At 36.1% G+C, this 23,667-nt stretch overlaps 1 protein-coding gene across 4 annotated transcripts in view; it reads right to left on the bottom strand.

The window, feature by feature from the left end:
• Positions 1 to 5,479: 5,479 nt before the first annotated feature.
• The window catches only part of SEC23A (Sec23 homolog A, COPII coat complex component), a 67,635-nt gene continuing 49,447 nt past the window's right edge, over positions 5,480 to 23,667 (bottom strand). For 3 of the 4 annotated variants that reach the window (XM_032404985.1, XM_032404986.1, XM_032404987.1), the window contains 5 exons: positions 21,805 to 21,966; positions 19,758 to 19,844; positions 17,788 to 17,943; positions 15,872 to 15,937; positions 5,480 to 6,909 (listed from right to left, as the gene is read on the bottom strand). In XM_032404985.1, the coding sequence (XP_032260876.1) occupies positions 6,820 to 6,909; positions 15,872 to 15,937; positions 17,788 to 17,943; positions 19,758 to 19,844; positions 21,805 to 21,966 (561 nt within the window). In that variant the 3' untranslated portion in view covers positions 5,480 to 6,819. The remainder of the gene's footprint in view (positions 6,910 to 15,871; positions 15,938 to 17,787; positions 17,944 to 19,757; positions 19,845 to 21,804; positions 21,967 to 23,667) is intronic. The other variant, XM_032404984.1, reaches the window with a different exon arrangement.

Here is a 23,667-nt window from a genome sequence, read left to right on the forward strand (position 1 = left end):
AGAAAGTGAGTGCACCATGTCCTGCTTAGAAGCGTTTTTCTAAATTGGCAAACACCTTCTGCATTATGGGCTGCCCGCTCTCTTTTAATGACAGTATCAGAGAGCACCAGATGGCTTTGTAGGTCAATGATTATCATCCGTCAGAATGTGTTGTGTAAAACAGATTTAAATGTTCTCCATCAAATTCCGGTCAAGGCTTATTCCGGTATGTGGCATGTTATTCCTTCCCAATTCACTAACATTATCTTTTCTCTAAGTGTTAAGTCATCTGTAGCATTCAGCAATTTGCAGCTATCTTGTTTTACTTGTCACTGAAAGTGCTCTGTATACAGAGGTCAGATGACCAACCATCTGGGATATTGACAGGGAATTCTTGAATTGGATAAAGAGATAGGGCTTGACCTCAATGGACTCTTTGAACTCCAAGATTCCACAATTTCTCTAGTTTGAAACTACTTCTACATTCCTGAGTAGTAAATGTATGATTTTAACATCTAATCTTCCCTGAAATTCATTGGAGGAAAAATTTTAGATGGCTTGGTGATTAAACAACTAAACAATTATGCTTCTTAATTGGACTGAACAAAAATTTTTAAATGATTATTATGACTTCCATTTAAAAAAACACTATTTTACTATTCAGAAGATGAGTTGATACTCAATTTCCTTCTTAGCTTTAGAAATGGGTTTAAGACTTTTAAGCTCTTCTTGGGGCGCCTGGGTGGCTCAGTTGTTAAGTGTCTGCCTTCGGTTCAGGTTGTGATCCCAGGGTCCTGGGATCGAGCCCCGCGTTGGGATCCCTGCTCAGCGGGAAGCCTGCTTCTCCCTCTCCCTCTGCTGCTCCCCCTGCTTGTGTTCCCTCTTTCGCTGTGTCTCTGTCAAATAAATAAATAAAATCTTAAAAACAAAAAAAGACTTTTAAGCTCTTCTCTTTTTTGTTTTATGGAACATCTCCATTGATTTTTGTTTTGTTTCCTATCTCATTAAAAATCTGATTTTATCATTATTTTTTCTTTCTTTAAATTTGTTGTTCTTTTTTATTTTCTTGAGTTGAATGCAAAGTTTATTTCCAATCTTTTTTCTCCAGTTGCATTTAAAATACTACATATCCCTCTAATAACCCTTTTTCTCATACCACAAGTTTTGATACATAGCACTTTTACTGTTCAGTTCTAAATATTTTAAAATCTTCATTGAAATTTCTTATTTAATTCATGAGTAAATCAAACCTTATTGTTTAGTTTCCAAACACAGTGGTATAAAAAGGGCAGAGCAGTTTTATCATTCTATGCCAGCAATTACAGATGTCAGTGACAAAATACTCCCACCTGAAAAAAGACTTTTATTGGTCTAAAATTTAAAAACTTGGAAGAAAAAATATAAAAATCTGTACAATTGCTATGGCTACTGCTGAGTTTTAATGTTTGTAACCTTCCGATTAGCACATTCTTATTACTTATCCTTTAATAAACATTATACTGTATGCAACTTAATTCAGAGGACTCCCAGTTAGATATATGAGTCCAGTCCCAACATACATAGACACCCTTCAACTTGGAGGGTAAGTTAGTAACACATTTTAATTCATTTCAGCTCCCTAGGTGGAGGTGGGGAGAGTTTGTTTCTTCAATACCCATGGTACCAAATTTAAACAGTAGGTTCAAGTAAACCACACTAGCCTAGTAATCACAAAGATGAGGAAACAATTCTCAATCTAAACTTGGGAGTTTCTGTTTGTGGATAATGTTAAAACAGCAAAAACGAAGTGTGAACTTTGAAGTGTAATTTTTCCAAGTGCACATTTTTAGTGCCTACATGGAATCTTTTACTGAATTTGAATATCTTTACAAGTAAAATTTGTCTTTATTAACTGCTGTTTGTTTTAAAACTAAAAGACTAACCAAGAAAATAAACCATTAAATCAGTGGCAAAATTTAGAGATTTTTCTTGGTGTAAAGATTCAGATGAGGTTAGTCAAAACTCAAAGTAGTTACTAGCAGTCTAAATCAGGCTTGAACAATGTATAGTGAGACACTAAGCTTTAGATCAGCACATAGAAACTACAGAGAAGGCAATTAAATATGCAATAACAAAATGTAAGAAAAAAGACATATACACTGAAGAATCAAAGTCAAATAACACCTGTAAACGTAACAGAAGACGTTTGTCTTGCATGGCCAAAATTAAAACAGCAGTATTCAAATGCCTTGATCTATAACTGAACATTTGTTCGAAACCAATGGATCTAATGCCAATGTGCACCATCATTCAACCATTTGCGCTCATTTTTGCAAAAGAAGAAAAACTTTGGAGGGTTTTACCAAACGTAATAGAAATTTATCTTGAATTTTGTAGCTTATATATTACAGTGGAAATCTTTCTACCAAGAACTTTTTTTTTTTAAGATTTATTTGACAGATAGATAGAGAGCGTAAGTAGGCAGAGAGGCAGGCAGAGGGAGAGGGAGAAGCAGGCTCTCCGCTGAGCAGGGAGCCAGACGTGGGGCTCGATCCCAGGACCCCAGGGTCATGACCTGAGCCGAAGGCAGACGCTTAACTGACTGAGCCACCCAGGCGCCCCTCTACCAAGAAGCTTTTTGAAAGCTGCTAGCATCAATTCTGAATAAACAGTTTTAAGAATTTAGGAATTTATGAAATTTGTAAAAATGGTTTTTTTATGACTATCAAACTTTGAGAGCTTTCTTATTTGTGTATCTTTTGCTTCAAATGAAAAAAAAACTTTTGAAATTAATAATGTGTTCTTCACGATCAACTATGAAAAAAGACTGACGAGTCTGACTATACTTAGTAAAGCATGGATACGTGAAAAGATCAATTTTTATGAAGACTTAAGACAAATTTACAGAAGGTTCAAAATACTATATATGATTTTGTTCATTACAGTGAAAGACCATTAAGTAGATATTTTCAATTTTCATAAAATACACTAAAAAGCATTAATCCATTATTTTTTCTTTTTTATATCTCTTATTTACCATGCTCTCCTTTTGCTGCCTTTTTCACCTTTTTTGCCTTTTGACTGATCAGCTTGCTTTTATTGCTTCTTTTCCTCCACTGGTTTGGAAGTTATATATTCGGGTTTGAAAGTTTTATATCCTGGTTTGATCTTTGTTATCCTTAACTTTTAAAAATACATGGCTAGGGACGCCTGCGTGGCTCAGCCGGTTAAGCATCTGCCTTTGGCTCAGGTCATGATCCCAGGGTCCTGGGATCGAGCCCTGCATCAGACTCCCTGCTCAGCGGGAAGCCTGCTTCTCCCTCTCTCACTCCCTTTGCTTGTGTTCCTTCTCTCACTGTGTCTCTGTCAAATAAATAAATAAAATCTTAAAAATCTGAATTTATTTAGTGACTGCATTATTCCATATCTAGTATTGCATACCAATTATTATATTCACCAGATAATACATTAAGCCTAGACAGTTTGTTTCTCTATTAAAAGGAAGAATGAACATAAGGAAAATGTTTTAATTTCATAAGGTAAACTATTAAAATGCAAACAAGAGAAACATCTGAATTACTTGATAAAATGCTCAAGATGAATATAAATCAAACACAAAAAAGTACAAAAAGTATGCATGTGTGTATATTGGAAAAATGAAAACAAAAATGTAAATATAGGCATTAGAAAGCAAATAATCGGGGCGCCTGGATGGCTCAGTCATTAAGCGTCTGCCTTCGGCTCAGGTGATGATCCCAGGGTCCTGGGATCAAGCCCCGCATCGGGCTCCCTGCTCGGCGGGAAGCCTGCTTCTCCCTCTCCCCCTCCCCCTGCTTGTGTTCCCTCTCTCGATGTGTCTCTCTCTGTCAAATAAATAAATATTAAAAAAAAAAAATTCTTTAGAAAGCAAATAATCCTAATTTGTTGGTAGTGTTTGAAAAGTAACTGAATAATTATTTTCATTTAAAATAAACCAAGGGCAGTAAGCCACAGCATTTAATTTGTTAACAGCCAGTGAAGAATGCATTTGCTTTTGTCACTGTATAAATCCCAAATACCACACCTAAGACTAATGCTTAGGTAGAACTAGAGACCCCTCTCCAATACTATACCTTTTCAACTGTGTCTTTTGTGCTAATTTTCTAAGAGATACCTGGGATCCAATTGATGTGTAGTATCCAATGTTACCAGGTCAAAGTGTTTGGAGTTTATTATGAGGGCAAAGGGAATGACATAATCAAATTTGTATTTCAGTGAATTGAAGAGAGGGCTGGAGGAGACTGGGGAAAGCACCAATCACATGAGATATGATGAAGGCAGAAGAGCAGTAAAATGGAAAACAGCAAATAGAATAGGGAGATATTAAAGAGGCCAACCTGGTAGAATTTGGTTACTAAAGATGTTGTGGAGAATAAGAACTGAAAATGATTCATTGGTTTCTGGCCTGGACTAGACAACAAGCACATTCATCAGGTGCAGTCCATGGGCTAGGGAATATAAGAGGGAAGTTTATCAAGTGGGGCCCTGGATAGAGAAAATGTCAGCTCACTTTTGGAATCAGCCAATAAAAGAGTAAGTTTATCTTGTTACAACAAAATATAAGTGTACAAAGATGACGTCTAAAGTTTGTTTTTAGAGATGAGGCCACTAGGGATAGTAGGTTCAATAGTGAATTACAAAATAGTTGTGGACATACCAAAGCTTCTCAGTGCTGCTAACAATTTAACAAATATTCTTTATCTACTCTAAATTTCATTAAAAGGGTTAAACAGTCTTCTTCAATAATCTATTTTTTTATTTAAAGATTTTATTTATTTGCCAGAGAGAGCACACACAAGCAGAGGGAGCGGCAGGCAGAGGGAGAAGCAGGCTCCCCCACTGAGCAAGGAGCCCGATGTGGGACTCGATCCCAGGACCCTGGGATCATGACCTGAGCCAAAGGCATACACTCAACTGACTGAGCCACCCAGGCGTCCCTCAATAATCTATTTAAATAGATAGCAATTTAATAATAGCTAAATTATATACAAACAGATCCCAGGTGCTTTCTTTCAACCCTAAATGGGGGTATGATGATATATTTGTTCCTCCTTATCCCTTAAATACAGAGGTACTTTAGCACCTTCAGCTGTAATTGATTTAGAAGTAAAGGACAGTTCTGTGGTAAGTACTCACTTATCACTCAAGAATAACAATGCATTCTTAAAGAGCGTAAGTTAAGGGGCCACGCAAATTAAACATGTATCATCATCACAGGGGCTTAATTCAATTCAAAATATGTTAACTCCAAAACACAGTTTCCTTATAGCAAAAACAACTACTTTGGGGAAGATGAAAATGCTCTAAAATTGATTACACAACTCTGAATATTCTAAAAACCACTGAGCTATACACTTTAAATGGGTGAACTCTGTGGTATGTGAATTATATCCCAATAAAGCTGCCATTTTTTAAAAAATGAACACTTTTTCATCTGCTCATAGCAGATTATATAACTGCTCTAATTTTACATTAGGCTTCTCAGGCTTTACTAGACTTCAAAATAAGCAGGAAAACACAGAAAAAGTATATTTTATTGGTATTTAGGCCTAGCACAGTTCAATTCAAATGGAACAGAGCAATTTATTTAACTGAATATAACATATAAACAATTTTTTTAAGTTTCTGTTTTATCATATGATTGTGTTCATGCAAGTACAATCATCAAACTGTCCTTCTAAGCATTTATCATAGCACCACCTTTTATTTGCAGTACTTGATATAAATTTCATTGTCAAACATCTGGCTTTAGCAATGTAAACATTTGCTACAAGTAAACTTTAAAAGGTAAAAGTGAATGATACTAATGAATAAATCAAAATAAAACTGAGCATCACCACATGATATCATTCAACAAAATATTATATAATACTGTTTCAATAAGAACTTAATACATTTCACAAAATGGAAGCAAAAATAAAAAGTAATATGTAAACTCCCAAAATAGTGTTAAAATACTGAAGGATATATGTAAAATTTACCTCAGAAAACAAGGGGAAACAGCATAACCATGCAGTAAAAATCAATTTTGGTTTAGTAGTGACAACAGTTATTTTACTGCAGACTTCCTAAAATACATTATGACAAAATGGTTTATTTTCTATCACCCTTTTAAAAAAAAATTATCATGTCTAATCACGTAAGTTGGGTACTTTATGGGAATTTCACTTTTTTTGTCTGTTATGGAACTGCTACCCCAGAAACTTTTCATCTCTAAACTATTTTTCCAAATGACCAAAAACATTAAATTATCTTTGTGAAAATTACCTTATATAAAGTCAAAGAATTCCTAAGCAAATCATCATAAAAATAAATCTGCCTTAACAGAATAAGTACAGAAAAAGTATACGCATAAGTGCCTGAAAATCACGGATATATTTCAATGAACAGGCAAAAATGTTCACATTTATCATTACTGTTGATGATTTTGTTCACTTTCTGGTTAAAATCAAGAAACAAGTTTTCAAAAAGTTAGCAAGGACATTCAGTGCCACTTTGGATTTTTCTGCAATATACAAACAAGTTACATCTCTATAGTACAAGGTCAACTCTATTTTTACTCTTTAACATAATTAAGTTATAAAGACCTCAGATTTCTAAAACCAGTCATAATACTGTGGCAAACTAAATAAATTTGTTCTTATTGCTCTTATATTCCAGCTTAATCTACAAATGTGAACATTTTTCCACATGTTGTCTCAAACCATACTAATACAAAGAGTCTAGAGAGATACCTGTTAGTTTCCACAGATAAACTGAAAAAGGAAAAAAATGAAATTGAAATATTTCATCTTCTTAAGTGTCCTTAATATGTTTAGCACTTCAAGCAGCACTTGACACAGCAAGTTTCTTCAAGTGATCCATAAACACCTGTAAACTAACATCATCTGTGAGAATAGGTGCTCCAGATTCCTAGAGGAAAAGAAAGATATTTGCTATGATTAAAACATAGAGTAATACCTTAAAATGTATAAGCAAATGTTTAAAACAGACAAGGAATCATTGTAAGCAGAATAATGCCTATGCTCCTGTTGTAAAATAAAGAATCCGACTGGCCTTTATCCCTGGTTCCTCAGAGGGAGACTCTACACCCTTGGAATTTCCTAATAATGTCTTTGTTATTCATAAACCCCTCAGATCACAGCTGAGTTCATGCTTTGAGATGAGATGAATCAGGATGGGGGCCAGTCACCAGAAAGATCAACATGTGATTAGAGGACTGGGGACTTAAGACAGCCTGACCTTGGGGCGCCTGGGTGGCTCAGTCGTTAAGTGTCTGCCTTCAGCTCAGGTCATGATCCCAGGGTCCTGGGATCGAGCCCCGCATCAGGCTCTCTGCTCAGCGGGAAGCCTGCTTCTCCCTCTCCCACTCCCCTGCTTGTGTTCCTTCTCTCTCTTTGTCTCTCTCTGTCAAATAAATAAATAAAATCTTTAAAAAAAAAAAAAAAAAAGACAGCCTGACCTCTAGGGAGGGGAAGTGAGGTCAAGGGAGGGAAAAGAAGAAGAAGGGAGCTGGAGATTCAATCAATCAGGCGTGGTAGTAAAGAAACAAACTCTGGATACCAAAGCTCAGTGGAGCTTGCTAACAAATTTATCAATATGCTAGGAAGGTGACACATTCTGATTCCACGGGGAAAGAACACAGAAGCTCTATCTGAAACCCTCCTAGACCTCACTCTGTGGGGTCTCTTTGCTGGTCCTTATTTGCAATCTTTATAATAAAACTGTGATCATAAATACAGTGCTTTCCCGAGTTCTGTGAGTTGTTCTAGGGAGCTGTCAAACCTGAGGTGGGGGTGGGGGGTGGGGGGAATACCCCCCCACACACCCACACAGATTTGTAGCTAGTTGGTCAGAGGTGCAGGATCCTGCTTACAGCCGGCACCTGAAGTTGGGGGCAGGCTTGCTGTGAACCATGTCCTTTAACTGGTGGAGTCTGCACTACCCCAAGTGGTCAGGATCAGATTTGCACTGCAGAATCAGAATAGCTACATACCCAACTTAATCTTTACAGTAGTGAAGTGTTCATTTGTCTTGAATATATTGGCGCTTTATCACTACTAAGGAATAAATAAATGGCTTGGTGAGATTATTGCTGCCTGACTACTAAATAAAACTGAAATTGCACATATTTTGGGGTGCCTAGGTGGCTCAGGAGCATTTGACTCTTGGTTTCTGCTCAGGTCATGGTCTCGGGATCCTGGTATTGAGCCCCATGTCTGGCCCTGTGCTCAGTGAGGAATCTGCTTAAGAGATTCTCTCTCTCTCCCTCTCCCTTCCCCACTGCTGTTTCCCCTGATTGTGCTCTAATAAATAAATGAAATTTTAAAAAAAAGAAATTGCACATATTTTAACAGACATGCCAGCTGGAAAGAAGTACATTTACAGTATTTTTAAAATAAACTATGTTTACTGTTTTCATTCAAGTCATTTTAATTGATCTCCATGGGTTCTAATTAACAAGAGTTAAGGAAAATTCCTAACTTCTATTTTAATAAAAACTGTGTTGACAGAATGACTTTCACTAATCCAAACCACTAAGAGTGAAATTCTATTGCAGCAAGAAAAAGGTTTTCTGAAAGATTTTATATCTGGACTTTTAAATTTTTCACCCGATACTCAAGTTCTCATTTATAAGTAAATATAAAAAACCTGAAACAAAGAAGTAAAGTAATTTTTAGAGATCAGCAAGTGGGTAACAAATAGGAGATGGGAATTTATAGCTCTTGTGAATTCTGGTCTGGCATTACCACAGACAGGCCGCAACCTCTCCTGAATAAAGGAAAATCAATTTTATTATGTGTTTTCATATGTTAATTATAAAAACTTGAAAAACTTGACAATGAAGGGAGACAACAGCACTGGGAATAAGAGCTTGGAGTTCGGAGCCAGACTGCATGGGCTCAATTCCTCGCTCAGCCACTTACAACTTGCATGATTTTGAGGAACATACATTACTTAACCTCTCTGTGTCTTAGTTTCCTCATTTGTAAAATAAGGATAACAACAGGACCTATTTCATATGGTTGTTATAATGATTAAATGAGTTCAACTGTGTAAGGAAACCAGAACAATACCTGACACATAGCAGGAAGACAACATGTTTGAGCTATATTACTACCTCTTTTGAAAAATCTATTATTTTATAACACTGAAGTATTTTTCCTTATTGTACATTCATAGTTAACACAGAGAGAAGCAAAGGCCTCAAAGATATGACTTAGACTAATAATAACCTGGTAACTCTTGCTTTTTTTCTTTCTGTAACTATTCCTGATTTTCTTTCAATTTACACGTTTTCCACCTCAATTCACCCAATCCCAGATCTATTTCTCCCGATCAAGACAAAATACGCATCAATTTTCTAATTTATATACTGTAGAGATCTTATTTGAAATTATATGCTCAACTCAGTCTTATCAAAAATTTGCAGCTGATTGATCTTAATTTTTCAACTGCACCCTTTTTCTCCTTAAAATATATCCACGATTAGGCAGAAAGAGCCAAGCTTTCTATCACTGAGCGTAGGAAGCACGACAGCAGTGGGGAAGCAGTGTTGCAGTGGCGCCCTCTTCAGGCCATCCATGGATAAAACTTACCGCTGGTACTTGATCGCTGACAGAAAGAAAACTAAAATGTAAGATTGTATAATTTTTAGTAAAATGCTTGGCTACCAAGTTAACTCCCTAAATTGCAATCACTGGTTTAGCTTAATGATTAAAAATTCAGATTCTCCAGTCAGAGTGGTCTAGGGTCAAATCCAGACCCTGCCACAGTTTAGCTATGTGATCTTGGATAAGTTACTTAAGCTGTTTAAACCTAATTTCCTCTTCTGAAAAATAGAGTTAATAGTAACCACCTCATAAGAGTGTTTTAATGATTAAATAGGAGTGCATAAGAAGCTCAGCACAGGAACTAAAACAGTATAGATTCAGTTTATCAGTTATTATCTATAAAAATATTAACATAATTTCTCTTACAAAAAGCATAGGTCAGAAAGACCTTAGGGCTCTCGTTTATGCCTCTAATGCCTCTACTTCCAGGTCATAATAATTAAACTTCAAAGTTTAAAACAGGTTTTCTTTCCTATTTAAAATATCTTTGGGGCCCCCAGGTGACTCAGTCAGGCATCCAACTCTTGATTTCAGCTCAGGTCATGATCTTAAGGGTCATGGGATCAAGCATCGGGCTCCACACTCAGCAGGGAGTCTGCTTGAAATTCTCTCTCCCTCTCTCTAAAATAAATAAATCTTTAAAAATAAAATATCTTAAGGAGAGACTTATTTTTCCCCATTGATAACAAGGAAAACTAATAACTAATAACTAATATTTACTGAGTCTTACTGTGCATATCAAGCACATATTATTAAACTCTGTAACAAAGAAGAAAAGGCAAAGATAAGTAACTTATAGTTTTCAACTACCAGCCCAGAATGATGCCTCTCCATGTTTAACAGCTCAAGTTCTTTATAAGCATACAGACTGTATCTCCATGTTGTAATTTTTTTTTTCTTAAGTAGGCTCCAAACCCAGTATGGGGCTTGAACTCACAACCCTGAGATCAAGAGTCACAAGCTCTACTGACTGAGCCAACCAGGCACCCCCATGTTGTAATTTAAACCCAGAAAAGCAAGAAGCAAGTTTTATTTCCATGAACTAAACTACACTTTTTTTTTTTTTTTAAAGATTTTATTTATTTGACAGAGAGAGACAGCCAGAGAGGGAACACAAGCAGGGGAAGTGGGAGAGGGAGAAGCAGGCTTCCCGCCGAGCAGGGAGCCCGATGCGGGGCTTGATCCCAGGACCCTGGGATCATGACCTGAGCCGAAGGCAGACGCTTAGACTGAGCCACCCAGGCGCCCCTAAACTACACTTTTTAATGTAGAAATTCAGCCACAAAGATGTATTTTATTTGGTCTGCATTAATGTGAGCTCACAACGTTTTGTTAAATAAATTATGTAAATGGCAACGATCAGCTAGAGGGGAGGAACAGTTACCCCCTTTAGAAAAGGATTTCTGTATTCTTCCCACAAACCCTAGTCCACCAGAGCCCCAGGTATTGCCTCTTCACACAGAGAGCATCAGATTTTCTTAAAAGAGCTTCACTCATTTGTTACTCACCTGGCCCCTAAGGGCATTTGATAGGGGACCCCTGATGAATACTATTTTAAAGCATCCTTTAAGCTCCTCTTCTCCATAATGACTAATCACCATTTCCATGAACTTTATTAATTGGTCCCACTTTCCTATCTTCTTTCAATTTTCTTTTCTTAAGTAAGTTTCTCTTAAGTTGTGAGATCCAGAACTAAATCCAATACTCAGATGACTCAAGCAAAATGGAAAGGCTGATTCATTGTACATTCTTTTTTCCAAACTTCCACGTCACAGTAGTATACTTGACTTTTCGTTTCACAGCAAGTGGAATGGTGAGGGTGATACTGATAATGCATATGTATATGCATTATATGGGCATAAATTTTTTTCTCTCACATGCTATACCCCCTTCCACACTTTCCAAGAGTAAGCTCCTTTCCTTACCATAAAAACCTTACCTTTCAGGAGTTTTAGACCATGGATTCAATTTATTTATCTATATCATAAAGGCTCCTTAACTCTTAAATACCTCCACAAAGCTCCCATACTCTAAACTCTGTTCTCCTGCCCAAATCTATTATACTCAATACATGCTATGTTTAAGGTACTGTGGAAAGTCAAAAATTAAAATGACATAGTCATTACTCATAAGGGCCATCAGAAATGGATGAAAAAAAGGAATGAAGGGGCAGGGATATTATACCAAACGAGTCATGCAATCATAAAAAAAGTTTCATGGAAGGCACCTGGGTGGCTCAATCAGCTAAGCAGCTGCCTTCGGCTCAGGTCATGATCCCAGGGTCCTGGGATCGCGTCCTGCATCGGGCTCCCTGCTCAGCAGGGAGTCTGCTTCTCCCTCTCCCTCTACCCCTCCCACCTGCTCATGCTGTCTCTCTCAAATAAATAAATAAAATCTTAAAAAAAAAAAAAAAGAAAAAGAGAAAGTTTCATGGAGTCAGTGAACTTTGAACCCAGCCTTAAGGGATGGCTACCATGTGGTGACATGGGGGACTACTAGGGACAAGTCATAAAGATGGTAACATGCTTACTGTATTCAAAGTGAAATAAGAAATCTAGTTGGCTAAAAAGGCAAAACAGTAGCTAAAAGTGGGAAAACTTTGGATTATGCAACAAAGGACCCTCAAAAGCAATATAAGGAGTTTATATGTAATTCCAAAGGAGGTTATTAAAGATTAAATTTTTTTTTTTTAAAGATTTTATTTATTTATCTGAGAGGGAGCATGGGAGCACATGAGCCAGGGGAGGGGCAGAGGGAGAGAGAGAATCTCTAGCAGATTCTGCGCTGAGCGCAGAGCCTGATACAGGGCCTGATCTCATGACTCTGAGATCATGACCTGAGCCGAAACCAAGAGTTGGACACTTAAATGACTGAGCCACCCAGGTGCCCCAGAAATTAACTTAGAACTGCTTCAGGGAGACGACTCTGGCCATTGCCAAAATGGAAGAAACAGGGCTGAAGCACTGACAATCTATGTGAATAGTAACAAGGGCTTGACCTCAGTTAGTGACAGGGAAAGGAGGGAATGGATAGGGGCAAGAGATCAAATAATTTGTGAATAATTAGGGGCAGAAGGGAGAAAATAAAATGCAAATGACTAAAGTTCCAAGCCTTGGGAATTGAGAGAATGGTGGGGCCCTCTGTAAAAATAGGAAAGTCAAGCAGAACAAGATGGTATAAATGAGAGTAAGTTCAAGTTGGGACATGTTGCTTATGAAATGTCTACAGGAAGCTCCAGTGATGTGTAACAGACAGTTATGGAAATTCCAGGCTATAGCTCAAAGTGAAGTCAAACCAAAGGTGGAGATTTGCAAGTTAGCCTCGGATGAAAGCTGAAGCCACAGGGGTGTAATCACCCAGAAAAACAATGTATACAGAGAAATCAGGGCAAAATTTTGAGGCACCTCTATATTTAAAGGGAAGGGGCCTTAATCCTAATTACTACATCTTCTACCCAGCCTGGACCTCACAGTCATTTAACATTGCTCTAAATCATTGCACTCCCTTTAATGTGTCCATCTTTCTTATCTCCAGTGCTAAATTACCCCCAAAGTCTTTCATCTCTGATGCAATGCCTGAACTACAATGCATGGTTAAAGAACATAATGGAAGCAAGCTCTAGAAATTGTTAGTAAATAAAATGGGCCCTCACTGCTATAAAAGCCTTTTGTTCACCTGCTGTTGCTTTCTTATATTCCTTATAGCTGTTTTTAAATCTTTTCTGTTTTCTATTCCTTTAACCCCAGCATGTCTCACTCTTAGTGAATAATCCACTATTACTGAAAAGTAACAGGTAATTACCCAATATGAGCATTGTTCTCAACATCTTTCTCTGTCATTACCCTTCCTACCATTTGCTTCTGCAGAAGGAAATGTCCTGCCTCCTTAACAATGCTTCAACTCCATACAGTGCTGTGATCACACTGTCTGCTTTTGAGGATCTTAAACATCTATACTCTGTTCTTTTATCAGCATCTTGCACTTGGTCTACAAATAAGTTCTGTATCCTTATCCTAATAAGAATCATCCTTCTATCCTACTACCCGAACTCAGACTAAATTTGCAAAAGAACCATTAACACTTACAACCTCCACTTCTTCACCACCCACTAATTCCTTACAATCTATCTTGTACTCAACGACTATTTAAAACTGCTTACCAGGGCCACAAATGACCTCCTAGTCTTCAAATCCATCCACCTTTTTTAAGTCTTCATCCTCCTTCAAAGGTCTGCAGCATCTCATAATTTGTTAACCCCTTCCTTCTTTCTATAAGGCCCTCCCTCACCTATTATGACATAGTATGGTATTCTTTTCATTTTCCTTCCACCTCTCTATTACAAAATACTCCTACCACTTGTACTTCCTCAAGGGTTTATCTCATCCTCCTTTTACCTCTCAACTGTCTCCCTGAACAAGTATTCACTGTGATGACTTTAAGTATCACTTGTCCATGATCAACTTTCACATTCTTGCCCTGATCATCAAACCCAAATTTCTAATAGCCTGCTCAATCTGGCCATCTAGATGTTATCTCAAATTCAGTGTGCCTAAAATCAAACATTTTCTCTCTGCCTTCCCACTTACTGGCACATTTCTCCTAGTTACCCAGGCTCAAAATCCTACATTACCTTGTTCTCCCTCAACTATTTATTTTTTAAAAATTCAAACATATAGAAAAGTTGAGAAAAAAGTACAATGAACACCCACATACTCTATACGTAAATTCACTGATTAGTATTTTGCCACATTTGCTTTATGTTTCTATAAGTTTCCTTTTCTTTCTTTTGTTGAATCATTTCTATAAGTTGAAGACATCATGATATTTTACCCCCTTTAGGATACATCTCCCAAGGTTACAGACAATCTCCTATATAACCACAACAGTAGTATCACAATCAAGAAATTTAATATTATACTAGTAGCTGATACACAGTCCATACTCAAATTTCACAAATTATCCCAATTATGTTCTTTATTATTGTTTTCTCTAATCCAGAATCCAATCAGAATTCACATTTTGCATTTAGCTGTCTTGCCCTAGAGTAACTTTTACTTTCCTGCAACTTCTAATCAAATCTCACTGGTTCCACATTTAAAATATCACCGAAATCTATTTCTTTTTGCCATCTTGCCTTCATTCCCCCTCACTTGGATTACTTCAAAATACAGTTTCAACTTACAGACTGCTCTCAATTAATCTTAAGAGTCAACTATATTATCTAAGACTCAAATTTGCCCCTGTCCAAAAACCTTCAGTAACATTTTATTACTTACTAAATAAAGACTCAGCTCCTCGGCACTCAACCTAGCATTTAAGATCCTCTACAATTTAGCCACACAATACATTTCCAGTTTATTGTTCTATTCATCTTATGTGTGTACCTTACTTGGTCCACACTGTCCTCTACCTGGAATTCCTCACACAATTTCTACTTCTTGAAATTGTAACCATTCTAAAAGGAAATGTTCCCTTTTCTGAGCTCTCTTCTGATTATACGCTGTCTCCTGCTGCCACCATGCACTCTCTTCCCCTCTTCCTCTTCTAACTCCTGTAATATTTTGTATCTTTCTAAAAAGAACATATCTCATACTGACTTATTACTTAGTTATCTTATCTCTAATGCTAGACTACCAGCTCTTTACAAGCAGAGATAATCAAAGTGATGAATCACTAAATTCTACTTCTGAAACCAATATTACACTATATGTTAACTAACTAGAATTTAAATAAAAACTGAAACAAACAAAAAAAAAAAGCAGGGATGATCACTATGTACCCAAAAGTACCAACACAGAGTCCTGTAATTGGATACTTGATAAATGTTGATATATTGTACCAAGAGGTAGGACTTCTAAGAAATCAAAATATATTAACAATGATTTCCAGGCCTCCTGCCTCTCTTGTTCAACTACAATCCCTGACCTCTTCCAACTTATAACGTGTGGCCTTTTATAGTTCATGTCCTAGCAGTAAGCTTAAATCATCACTTCCTATCTTATATTATGCACTATATTGCTTTTTGTCTCAAGGGTGTAGTCCTAAACTAGGAATATGAAGAAATTCTACCTATTTGATATGATCACCTTTTATTTTCTATGGTGCCACCAAATGCTAATTCTATTTTCTACTCATTTTTTCATTACTTTTCCAATAGAAATCATTAGCAAATACACAGGGAAAAAATGTAGCTCTCACTAAAATAACAAACTATAAATACACAAAAGAAATAATTTCCAAGATCCACTATTTACACTTACCTGTCCCCAGGCATACATATTATTATGAGTCTGGGAAGGGTTGACTTTTGAAAGCAGGAAACGGGCCTTAAAAGCAAAGAAGAAATAACATTATTCATCAAAAATAGATTTAGTCAATATGAGCTGAACAAACACATTATGCGATCTAAAATCAACTTTATTTAATATGTTCTGATAAAATTAATTTTATTAAGAGGCAACTTTAAAAAAAAATAAATTTTGGAAATATGTGGGCCACTACATATAACAAATAAATGCACCCTCTTCTCTCCAAATCATACATTCATAACAACAAATTAAACTGCTGAATCCAAAACTCAGCATATAAAATTGATGTGTGCAACAAGTACAAGATTAGTGTGAAAGTTACTAAACCCTTGGTCTGAAACGTCATCAGAGATCTGAAGTACCAAAAAGTACCCTATACATTCTTTTACTTTAAACAATGACTCTCAAACTTTCTTAACCTGTAGGCTATTCCATAAGACAACTTACCCAACATTTTAACCATCTCTCCACTAAGCTTTATCATCATGAAAACCAGAATAAAAGAGGAAAATAGCACTACACATGATGAGACATCAATGAGAGAACTAGGCATAAATTATTATTTCATACTGAAAAACACAGGCAGTCATATCTTGTGAAATTTAGTATCACACAAAATCTTTTTCTAATCCATGAGTAAGCAGTTTAACACAAGAGCATTGGCTCTAGAGTCAGAACACCTAGATGTGAATGCCCGCTTCTTCATTTACTGTGTTTCCTTGGCCACAAGTAACCTAAGTCTCAGTCTTATTATCTGTAAAATGGAGGTAACAATAGGACTGTTATGAGGATCAAATGAGACAAGGTGTTAAAGTACTAACAGCTTTGCAAATTCTCAATACATGGTACCTCTTATAAATATAATAAAACCCTAAAAATAACTACTATCATTTATGAATAATAGTTACTAATATTTACCACCTATTTTATAATACTGTGCTAGGCACTAGGGAAACAACAATAAATGAAGCAAGGTACCTGCCTTTAGTAAGTGAAACAAATTTATGATAACCTATAATTAAATTTATTATAGCTCTAATACAATTACAAGGGAGAAGTAAAAACTATTTTAAGAGTCTATAATAAGGGGCTCAGTCGTTAAGCATCTGCCTTCAGCTCAGGTCATGATCCCAGGGTCATGGGATCGAGCCCCGCATCAGGCTCCCTGCTCTGCAGGAAGCCTGCTTCTCCCTCTCCCACTCCCCCCTGCTTGTGTTCCCTCTCTCGCTGTGCCTCACTCTGTCAAATAAATAAATAAATAAATAGTCTTTAAAAAAAAAAAGAGTCTATGTTAAGGGGTCTTAAACCTAGCCTTCTGAAAGATCCTGAAGGGCCATGTATATATGTACATGTACTTTATTTAATCTTCATAATTCTAAAATCCACAAGGCCTTTTGTAATATAATGCTTTCCTATTATATGACATTTTCTAGAAAACTGAAATGACAGAATGAGGAAAACAGAAAAAATTATGTTACCGCAAACTTCGTATTCCCAGACTTCTTCATTAAATAAACAGATTTAACAAAATTATACTAAAAAAGCTACACTAAAATTTTTTCCAAGTTGTTCTTCTTGCCCCACTAAAGCTGATGTGCCACCATAACATCATCCTGGCTCTGTTATTAAATCTGAGCTGGTGGCAGAAGGTGGGAGAAACTGCTAGCTTTAAGCAACTGGCCAATAATCACTGCTTTGCTCCCAATGCTAAGGCAAAAAGCAAGCATATTTTCCCTTGTGACCTTCTACCCGCATCCTTCCTCTTTCACTTGCCTTGTGAAACAGTCTTTTCAAATTAAAAGTCAGAAGGCAAATAGGAACAACTCATTACAATCAATACTAACAACAAACAAATTAACTATACTTACCTGGCTACCTCCATGTTCAGTGTCAATGTATCTTGGCATTGGAAATCTGGAGTGAAGAATCTCCTGTGCATCATCCACAGGGGCTTGTAGAAGATGGCGGAAATTTTCATATTCTGGCATGTCCTGGTATCCTGACTTGCGCCACTGTGCAATGGTCTAATTTTAAAACAATTAAAGGAATTATTACTTTTAATTTCTTGCCTATCCAAAAACTTTAGGAGGTTTTTTCAAAGGAATTAATCTTCAGAAAATAAGAAAATTATAAATCATTATTTATCAGTTTTTAAATCAAGAACACTAATTTTGAGGCGCCTGGGTGGCTCAGTCGTCAAGTGTCTGCCTTCGGCTCAGGTCATGATCCCAGAGTCCTGGGATCGAGCCCCGCATGGGGCTCCCTGCTCAGCAGGAAGCCTGCTTCCCCCTACCCTGCTCCCCCTGCTTGTGTTCCCTCTCTCATTGTGTCTCTCTCTGTCAAATAAATAAATAAAATCTTTAAAAAAAAAAGAAGAACACTAATTTTGGCATTCTTGAGTAAAGAGATGCAAAATTAGAATATTTCTTCTCCTTTAAAAGTAAAAAGAAATAATAAACCAGAAAAATTTTCAAACACTACATTTATATTATTAGCTAAAAGCTATTTACTTAAGTTTATGACAAACAAGAGGGCTTTTTGTTAACAGATTTCCCAGAGACTTCAAAATTAACCACCTACTATTACAAGGTTTTTATCAATGGAGTTATGTTCTGGCAAGATATATAAACATAAAAACTTTAGTAATGATAGCAATAAAATTATAAAGATAATATACCTGTAGAAGAGCATCTGAATCAATTCTTTTATTAAGGTAAGTGGCTCCAAAAACCATGTAATTAAATCATCCAAAAATTTAAACTTGGCTTGGTTTCTAACTTAACTGCATCAGTCAATATATACTCTATATGGCTTTACAGCTCTGTATTTAACAGAGAAACAGTCATGTGCATTTCAGACTTCTCCTTTCAGCATATTAACAAGCTAGTTTTAAAAAATCACACACAAAAAAAGCAGCAGAATATCTCACTCTGTCATGTAATAGGCATTATCCTTAAAAATTAAAGGACATTAGTACTAGTATCAATTAAAAATAATAATCAATAAATCTTTTCAAAGGCCTAGATAATATTACTTAAAAGGATATTTTGAGTACACCTCTACAATTACAGTGCAAATCTAAAATCATTTACAATTAAAACAATTGGAAAAATAAATCTGCACAAGTTACTAGAATCCTAGACTATAAATTTGAGTGTGGGTCTGTGAAAAAAAGAATCTCTGTATCTTTCAAGGCATCCAGAACACAGTGCTTTCTTATACAGAGGAAACATTTAATTACTGGCTGAATGAATAAATGCAGGAATGAACAGAGTTCTGCTAAATACTTGATTAAAGCTTAATAGCTACTAAAATATTCTCTTTTCAATCATGTACCATTCCAATTAAGTAAAGGTATAAATTTTAATTTTAATTCACTTATCCATTAAAATGAGTTTTCAGATCATGTGGAATATTTTTTAAATACTTTACATGCATTAAATGGAATACCTTTTTAAATGATTACCATGAAGTAATGAAAGGGAGAGCCTGCCTACTTGACAAAGGCTTTTCCCTTCTCGATGTCTCAGGTAAAACCCAAAAGTATGGCATGCCTATGTATACATCAATGCTCTTACTTTCACAACATTACGCTTTGTGTAAAATCCATTTATCCAATCGTACATGGAAAAATGGACAAACACAGGCAGGTCAAGTGCAAATGAAGTCTAAAAACCAGTGGCAAGAAGAATCATATTTTATACTTATTTTATAAAAATGGAAATAAAAGTTTATCAGAGAGGAAACAGTAGTCATATAGTAAAGAAGGGACAGCTTCCATGAATAAAAATACTCTGTTGCACACACGTGCATAGCATTAAATGCAATGGAATCTTACCTCACCATGATAAATCAAAATCTGGAAGAATGTGTCCATGAGAAGAATGCGATCCGCAAGAATGCTGCTGCTATCAAGAAGAACCGGCTAACAGAAGAAAACAATGAGAAAGGAGGAAGATGGAAAAAGAAATTACTTAAAGTTACAAAATAGATCTTTCCAGGATATCTTTAAAATTTTAAATTTGTATCTTATAACTTAAAAACATCTTGCTATCATGAATTCTTGCAGTACATTTTAATTTTCTGAGAACTCATATAAACGGAGGTAACAACTGAAAAACAGAGTAGGGCCAAGAGGAAATCAGCGTTAACTCTTAAGCCTGATGATGGACCCGTGAGTGAGAGGGGAAAGGCTTGGGAAAGAGCAAATTTGGAGATGGAAAAATAGTTCTGAGTAGGAAATGTAAGGCAGTGGCCAGAACTAATGACATAAACTTGGATATCACATGCATGAAGATGGTAATTAAAGCTATGTGATTGTTCTGCATCACAGTACATATCTACACCACAGGGAGGGAAGATAGAGCAAAAGCCAGAGACTGGGCCCCAGAGCATGCCAACACTTCAAAGATCTGAAAAGGAGAAGTCAGCAAAAGGAAACTGAGAAGGAACAGGCAGTGATTAGGAGGAAAACCAGTAGGTTTTGCAGGTGTCAGAGAAGTTTAAACAAAAGGTTTTCGAGGAGAGTCCTCATTAGGTAAATAAATGCTGTCGAGAGTTCTGGCAAGACGTAGGACATTGGTAGCCTGGTAAGAGTTGTTTCAGTGTAATGGTAAGGACAAGAATCTGAATAATGGAGGTTGAGAAGAGAATGTGAGGTGAGATCATCATAGAGACAATAGGTAATTTTCTGAGTTTAGCTGCAACTGAGACCAGAGAAATGAATAGCAATTAGAGAAAATGTGAAGTCAAGGGTGGTTTTGTCTGTTGGTTTTTAACATGAATGTGACTCAGGTTTCTATGTTAATGAGAATGATCCAGAGGAAGAGCAAGTGATGATGGAGGAAAGAGAGTAACTCCAACAGCAGAGCCTTAAGTAAATGAAGCTAATGGGACTCGTGGATTAAATGGAAAGGTTGGAATTTAACAGGAGCAGACAGTAGGGATTGTGGGATTCCAAATTTCTTCTAAACACTAATCTACATATTCCAGATATCTACAAGTTACATGTATTACTCTGAAATGAGAAAAAAAAATCTCTAAAGCTTTCTTTCCCGATTCAAAGAACTATAAAACCAAATACATAGCTAGACCATCACATTAACAATATATATTTTCTAGAAAAGTAGACACTACGACAAATTAAAAACAATTATAGTAACAAAATATTTTATATACTATTTTTTACGAAACAATGAATAAAGGCATCACCAGAGATCATTAATCAGGAGATATTATAAATATTCTCTTTATGCTGACCATTCTTAAATATTACTTTCAAATACAGTCATTACATACTTTTAAGTGGTAAAACAGACAATTTTAACTACAAAACAGAAAAACTGTTTATTTAACAATTGGTTAAAGTAAGTGGGACAGTTTGTTAAGAAATCTAAATGGATGACTTTATTACCACCTTTCTAAATATACATCTTTATAATTAACTGTATCTTATGTTCAAAAAAAGCTACAGGAGAATAAGATGATATTTAAGCAAGAGGTTTTCTTTAGACAGAATGTCCTAATTATCAGACAGTATACTCTGGAATAAGCTACAGGTTCTAGAATCATCATTACTTCTGGACACTGTTAAAGACAAAAGGATAATCATAAGCCCTAGAGGATTTGATCAACCAAATAACTACACAAATTGATCTTAAAAGTCTCTTCCACCTCAGTTTTTATATTTTTTTAAATGATTTCCTAGTGCAACCTAGCATATAGTAAGCACTCAAATATTTTTAAGTGAATATATGGATAACATAACTTCTTGAACTAAATTCCTGTATTTAGTAACTATATTCCAAGAAAAACTTAGTTGTTTTCACTTTTTAATGACACACATCACAGTAACAAAACCAATTTTTGTTTTCTGCCTCTCTTACCTCTGGGGGTCCACTAAAAGAATACGCATACAGAATAGGCTGAATCATGATTAGGGACTGGGTCAAATCTTGACGCATAAAATGGTGACGATAATATGAACTCTCATCAGGACTATTGTTAAAAACTTGTAAGAAAGGAGATCTTCTTAAATGAAACATAAACTACAAGAAAAAAAATGTGAGATAGCTTTTACTGATTTTACTTCAACAGGAGTTTACTATTACAAAAGCATTTAATTAGAACTATTAAGACAATAAAAACAAGTTATAAGAACCTTCTAAATTGTATTCACGATCTTTATCAGTAACTTGAAAATATAATTTAACAACAATAAAAAAAATTAAAATAAAAGAGATGACTCAAAAGGAAAACAAGAATAGGGAAAAAAAAAGTCCTTGCTCAGATCTAAGTTATTCAGAGGCTGATGCTACATGGTACATTATCAGCATTCTTTGTTTTTATTCCTCATCTCTCTGGCCACATCTTTGAACTTTTTTACTACTATTCCTTACCACCACCAAAAGACTCCAAGAGAACATAAAAATAGACTAACAGATTTTCTACTTTTTGAGAGCTCCCAAAAGTTGCACTGGGAAGGATCTGCATTGATTTAAAAAAAAAAGACTCACATACACCTACTTGTTTCTTAATATTTAAGTTCTTCCTCATCCCAAGAAACACTCTTTAGACCGTTTCATTATTTCTTTCTCCTTTCACTTTCCTTCCACCCACTCCTCATATGAAAGAGATCAAAAAGGGGAAGAGTCTGGCCTGAATAAAGGACAGCTACATTGTGCTTTGATACAATCAAAGGGTCTCAGATACAATCAAAAGCATCAGCTCTCCAAAGAGCTCTCATTTGTCTTTCAGTTACTTCTCTCCACTGCCCTCCACCCTCAGGGCTCAAGTGCCTACATGATGCTCCTGCCTGGGACTCATTCCACAGGTCTCTCCCAGCACAGGCTGCTCAGTAACACTCTCATTCCTTCTCTGTTCTCAGTGATCAGAATTCACTAAGAGGCTCTCTCATCCCTTACCACTTCAGCCATTCCTGTTTACTCACAGCAATGTGTAATTGGTAAATTTGGGGGTAGATTTTCCAGAAATAAAAACCTTCCCTAAATTTAGTCTATGTTACCTTTTAGAAGAGCATCAGGCTTTGTAAGCCCAAAGAAAAAAATTATTTCTGGGTCCTCTGTGATTTCCAATAGAGGGGAAAAGATGAGAGGCCCAGATCTCTCGGGAGATCTATCAACTATCAAAAGCCTAAAAAGAAGGCTTGGAGTTGGGAGAGAAGAGAAAGAAAGGAAAGTGTTCGGCATTCAGTCAAATACTGAGGCTAATGCCCACATTCTCTTTCCTATTAGTTTCTGCTAATATGAGGCCTGAGAAAGGGTTTTGCCTGCCTTAAGACAAAGAGACTCTGCCCTTTCCTAGTTCTCCAAAACTGCAACCAGAGGTTTAGGGACATCTCCCTGTATAAACATGAAGTTTCTACACTACAGATCAATAAAAAATAAGAGTAGTTCTCAAAACAAAGTTGAAGCTTTGAGCGAGGTGTTCACGGGGCAAAAATTTGAATTTCCACATCTCAATATAATCATCCTTCCAGGCTAAGCTAAAATTGCCACCTCTTCTATAAAGATGTATCACACCATTCACTTGGAATGGTTCCTTTAAGTTTTGTTTAAATTTTGTATATCTCACATAGCATTTCTCCCTTTCTGTTCTGTGTTATATATATTTCAGATCTCACCCTTCAGACCGAAAGCTCCTTGAAAGTGAGATCTGTGTCAGTCATCTTTATTCTCCTAAAGTTCCCTGCATAAAGACCTCAGCTGAATAAATGTTCTGTTACTCAT

This window comes from Phoca vitulina, unplaced genomic scaffold (genome assembly GCF_004348235.1).
Source record: "Phoca vitulina isolate PV1807 unplaced genomic scaffold, GSC_HSeal_1.0 scaffold7, whole genome shotgun sequence".
Classification (NCBI taxonomy): Eukaryota; Metazoa; Chordata; class Mammalia; order Carnivora; family Phocidae; genus Phoca; species Phoca vitulina.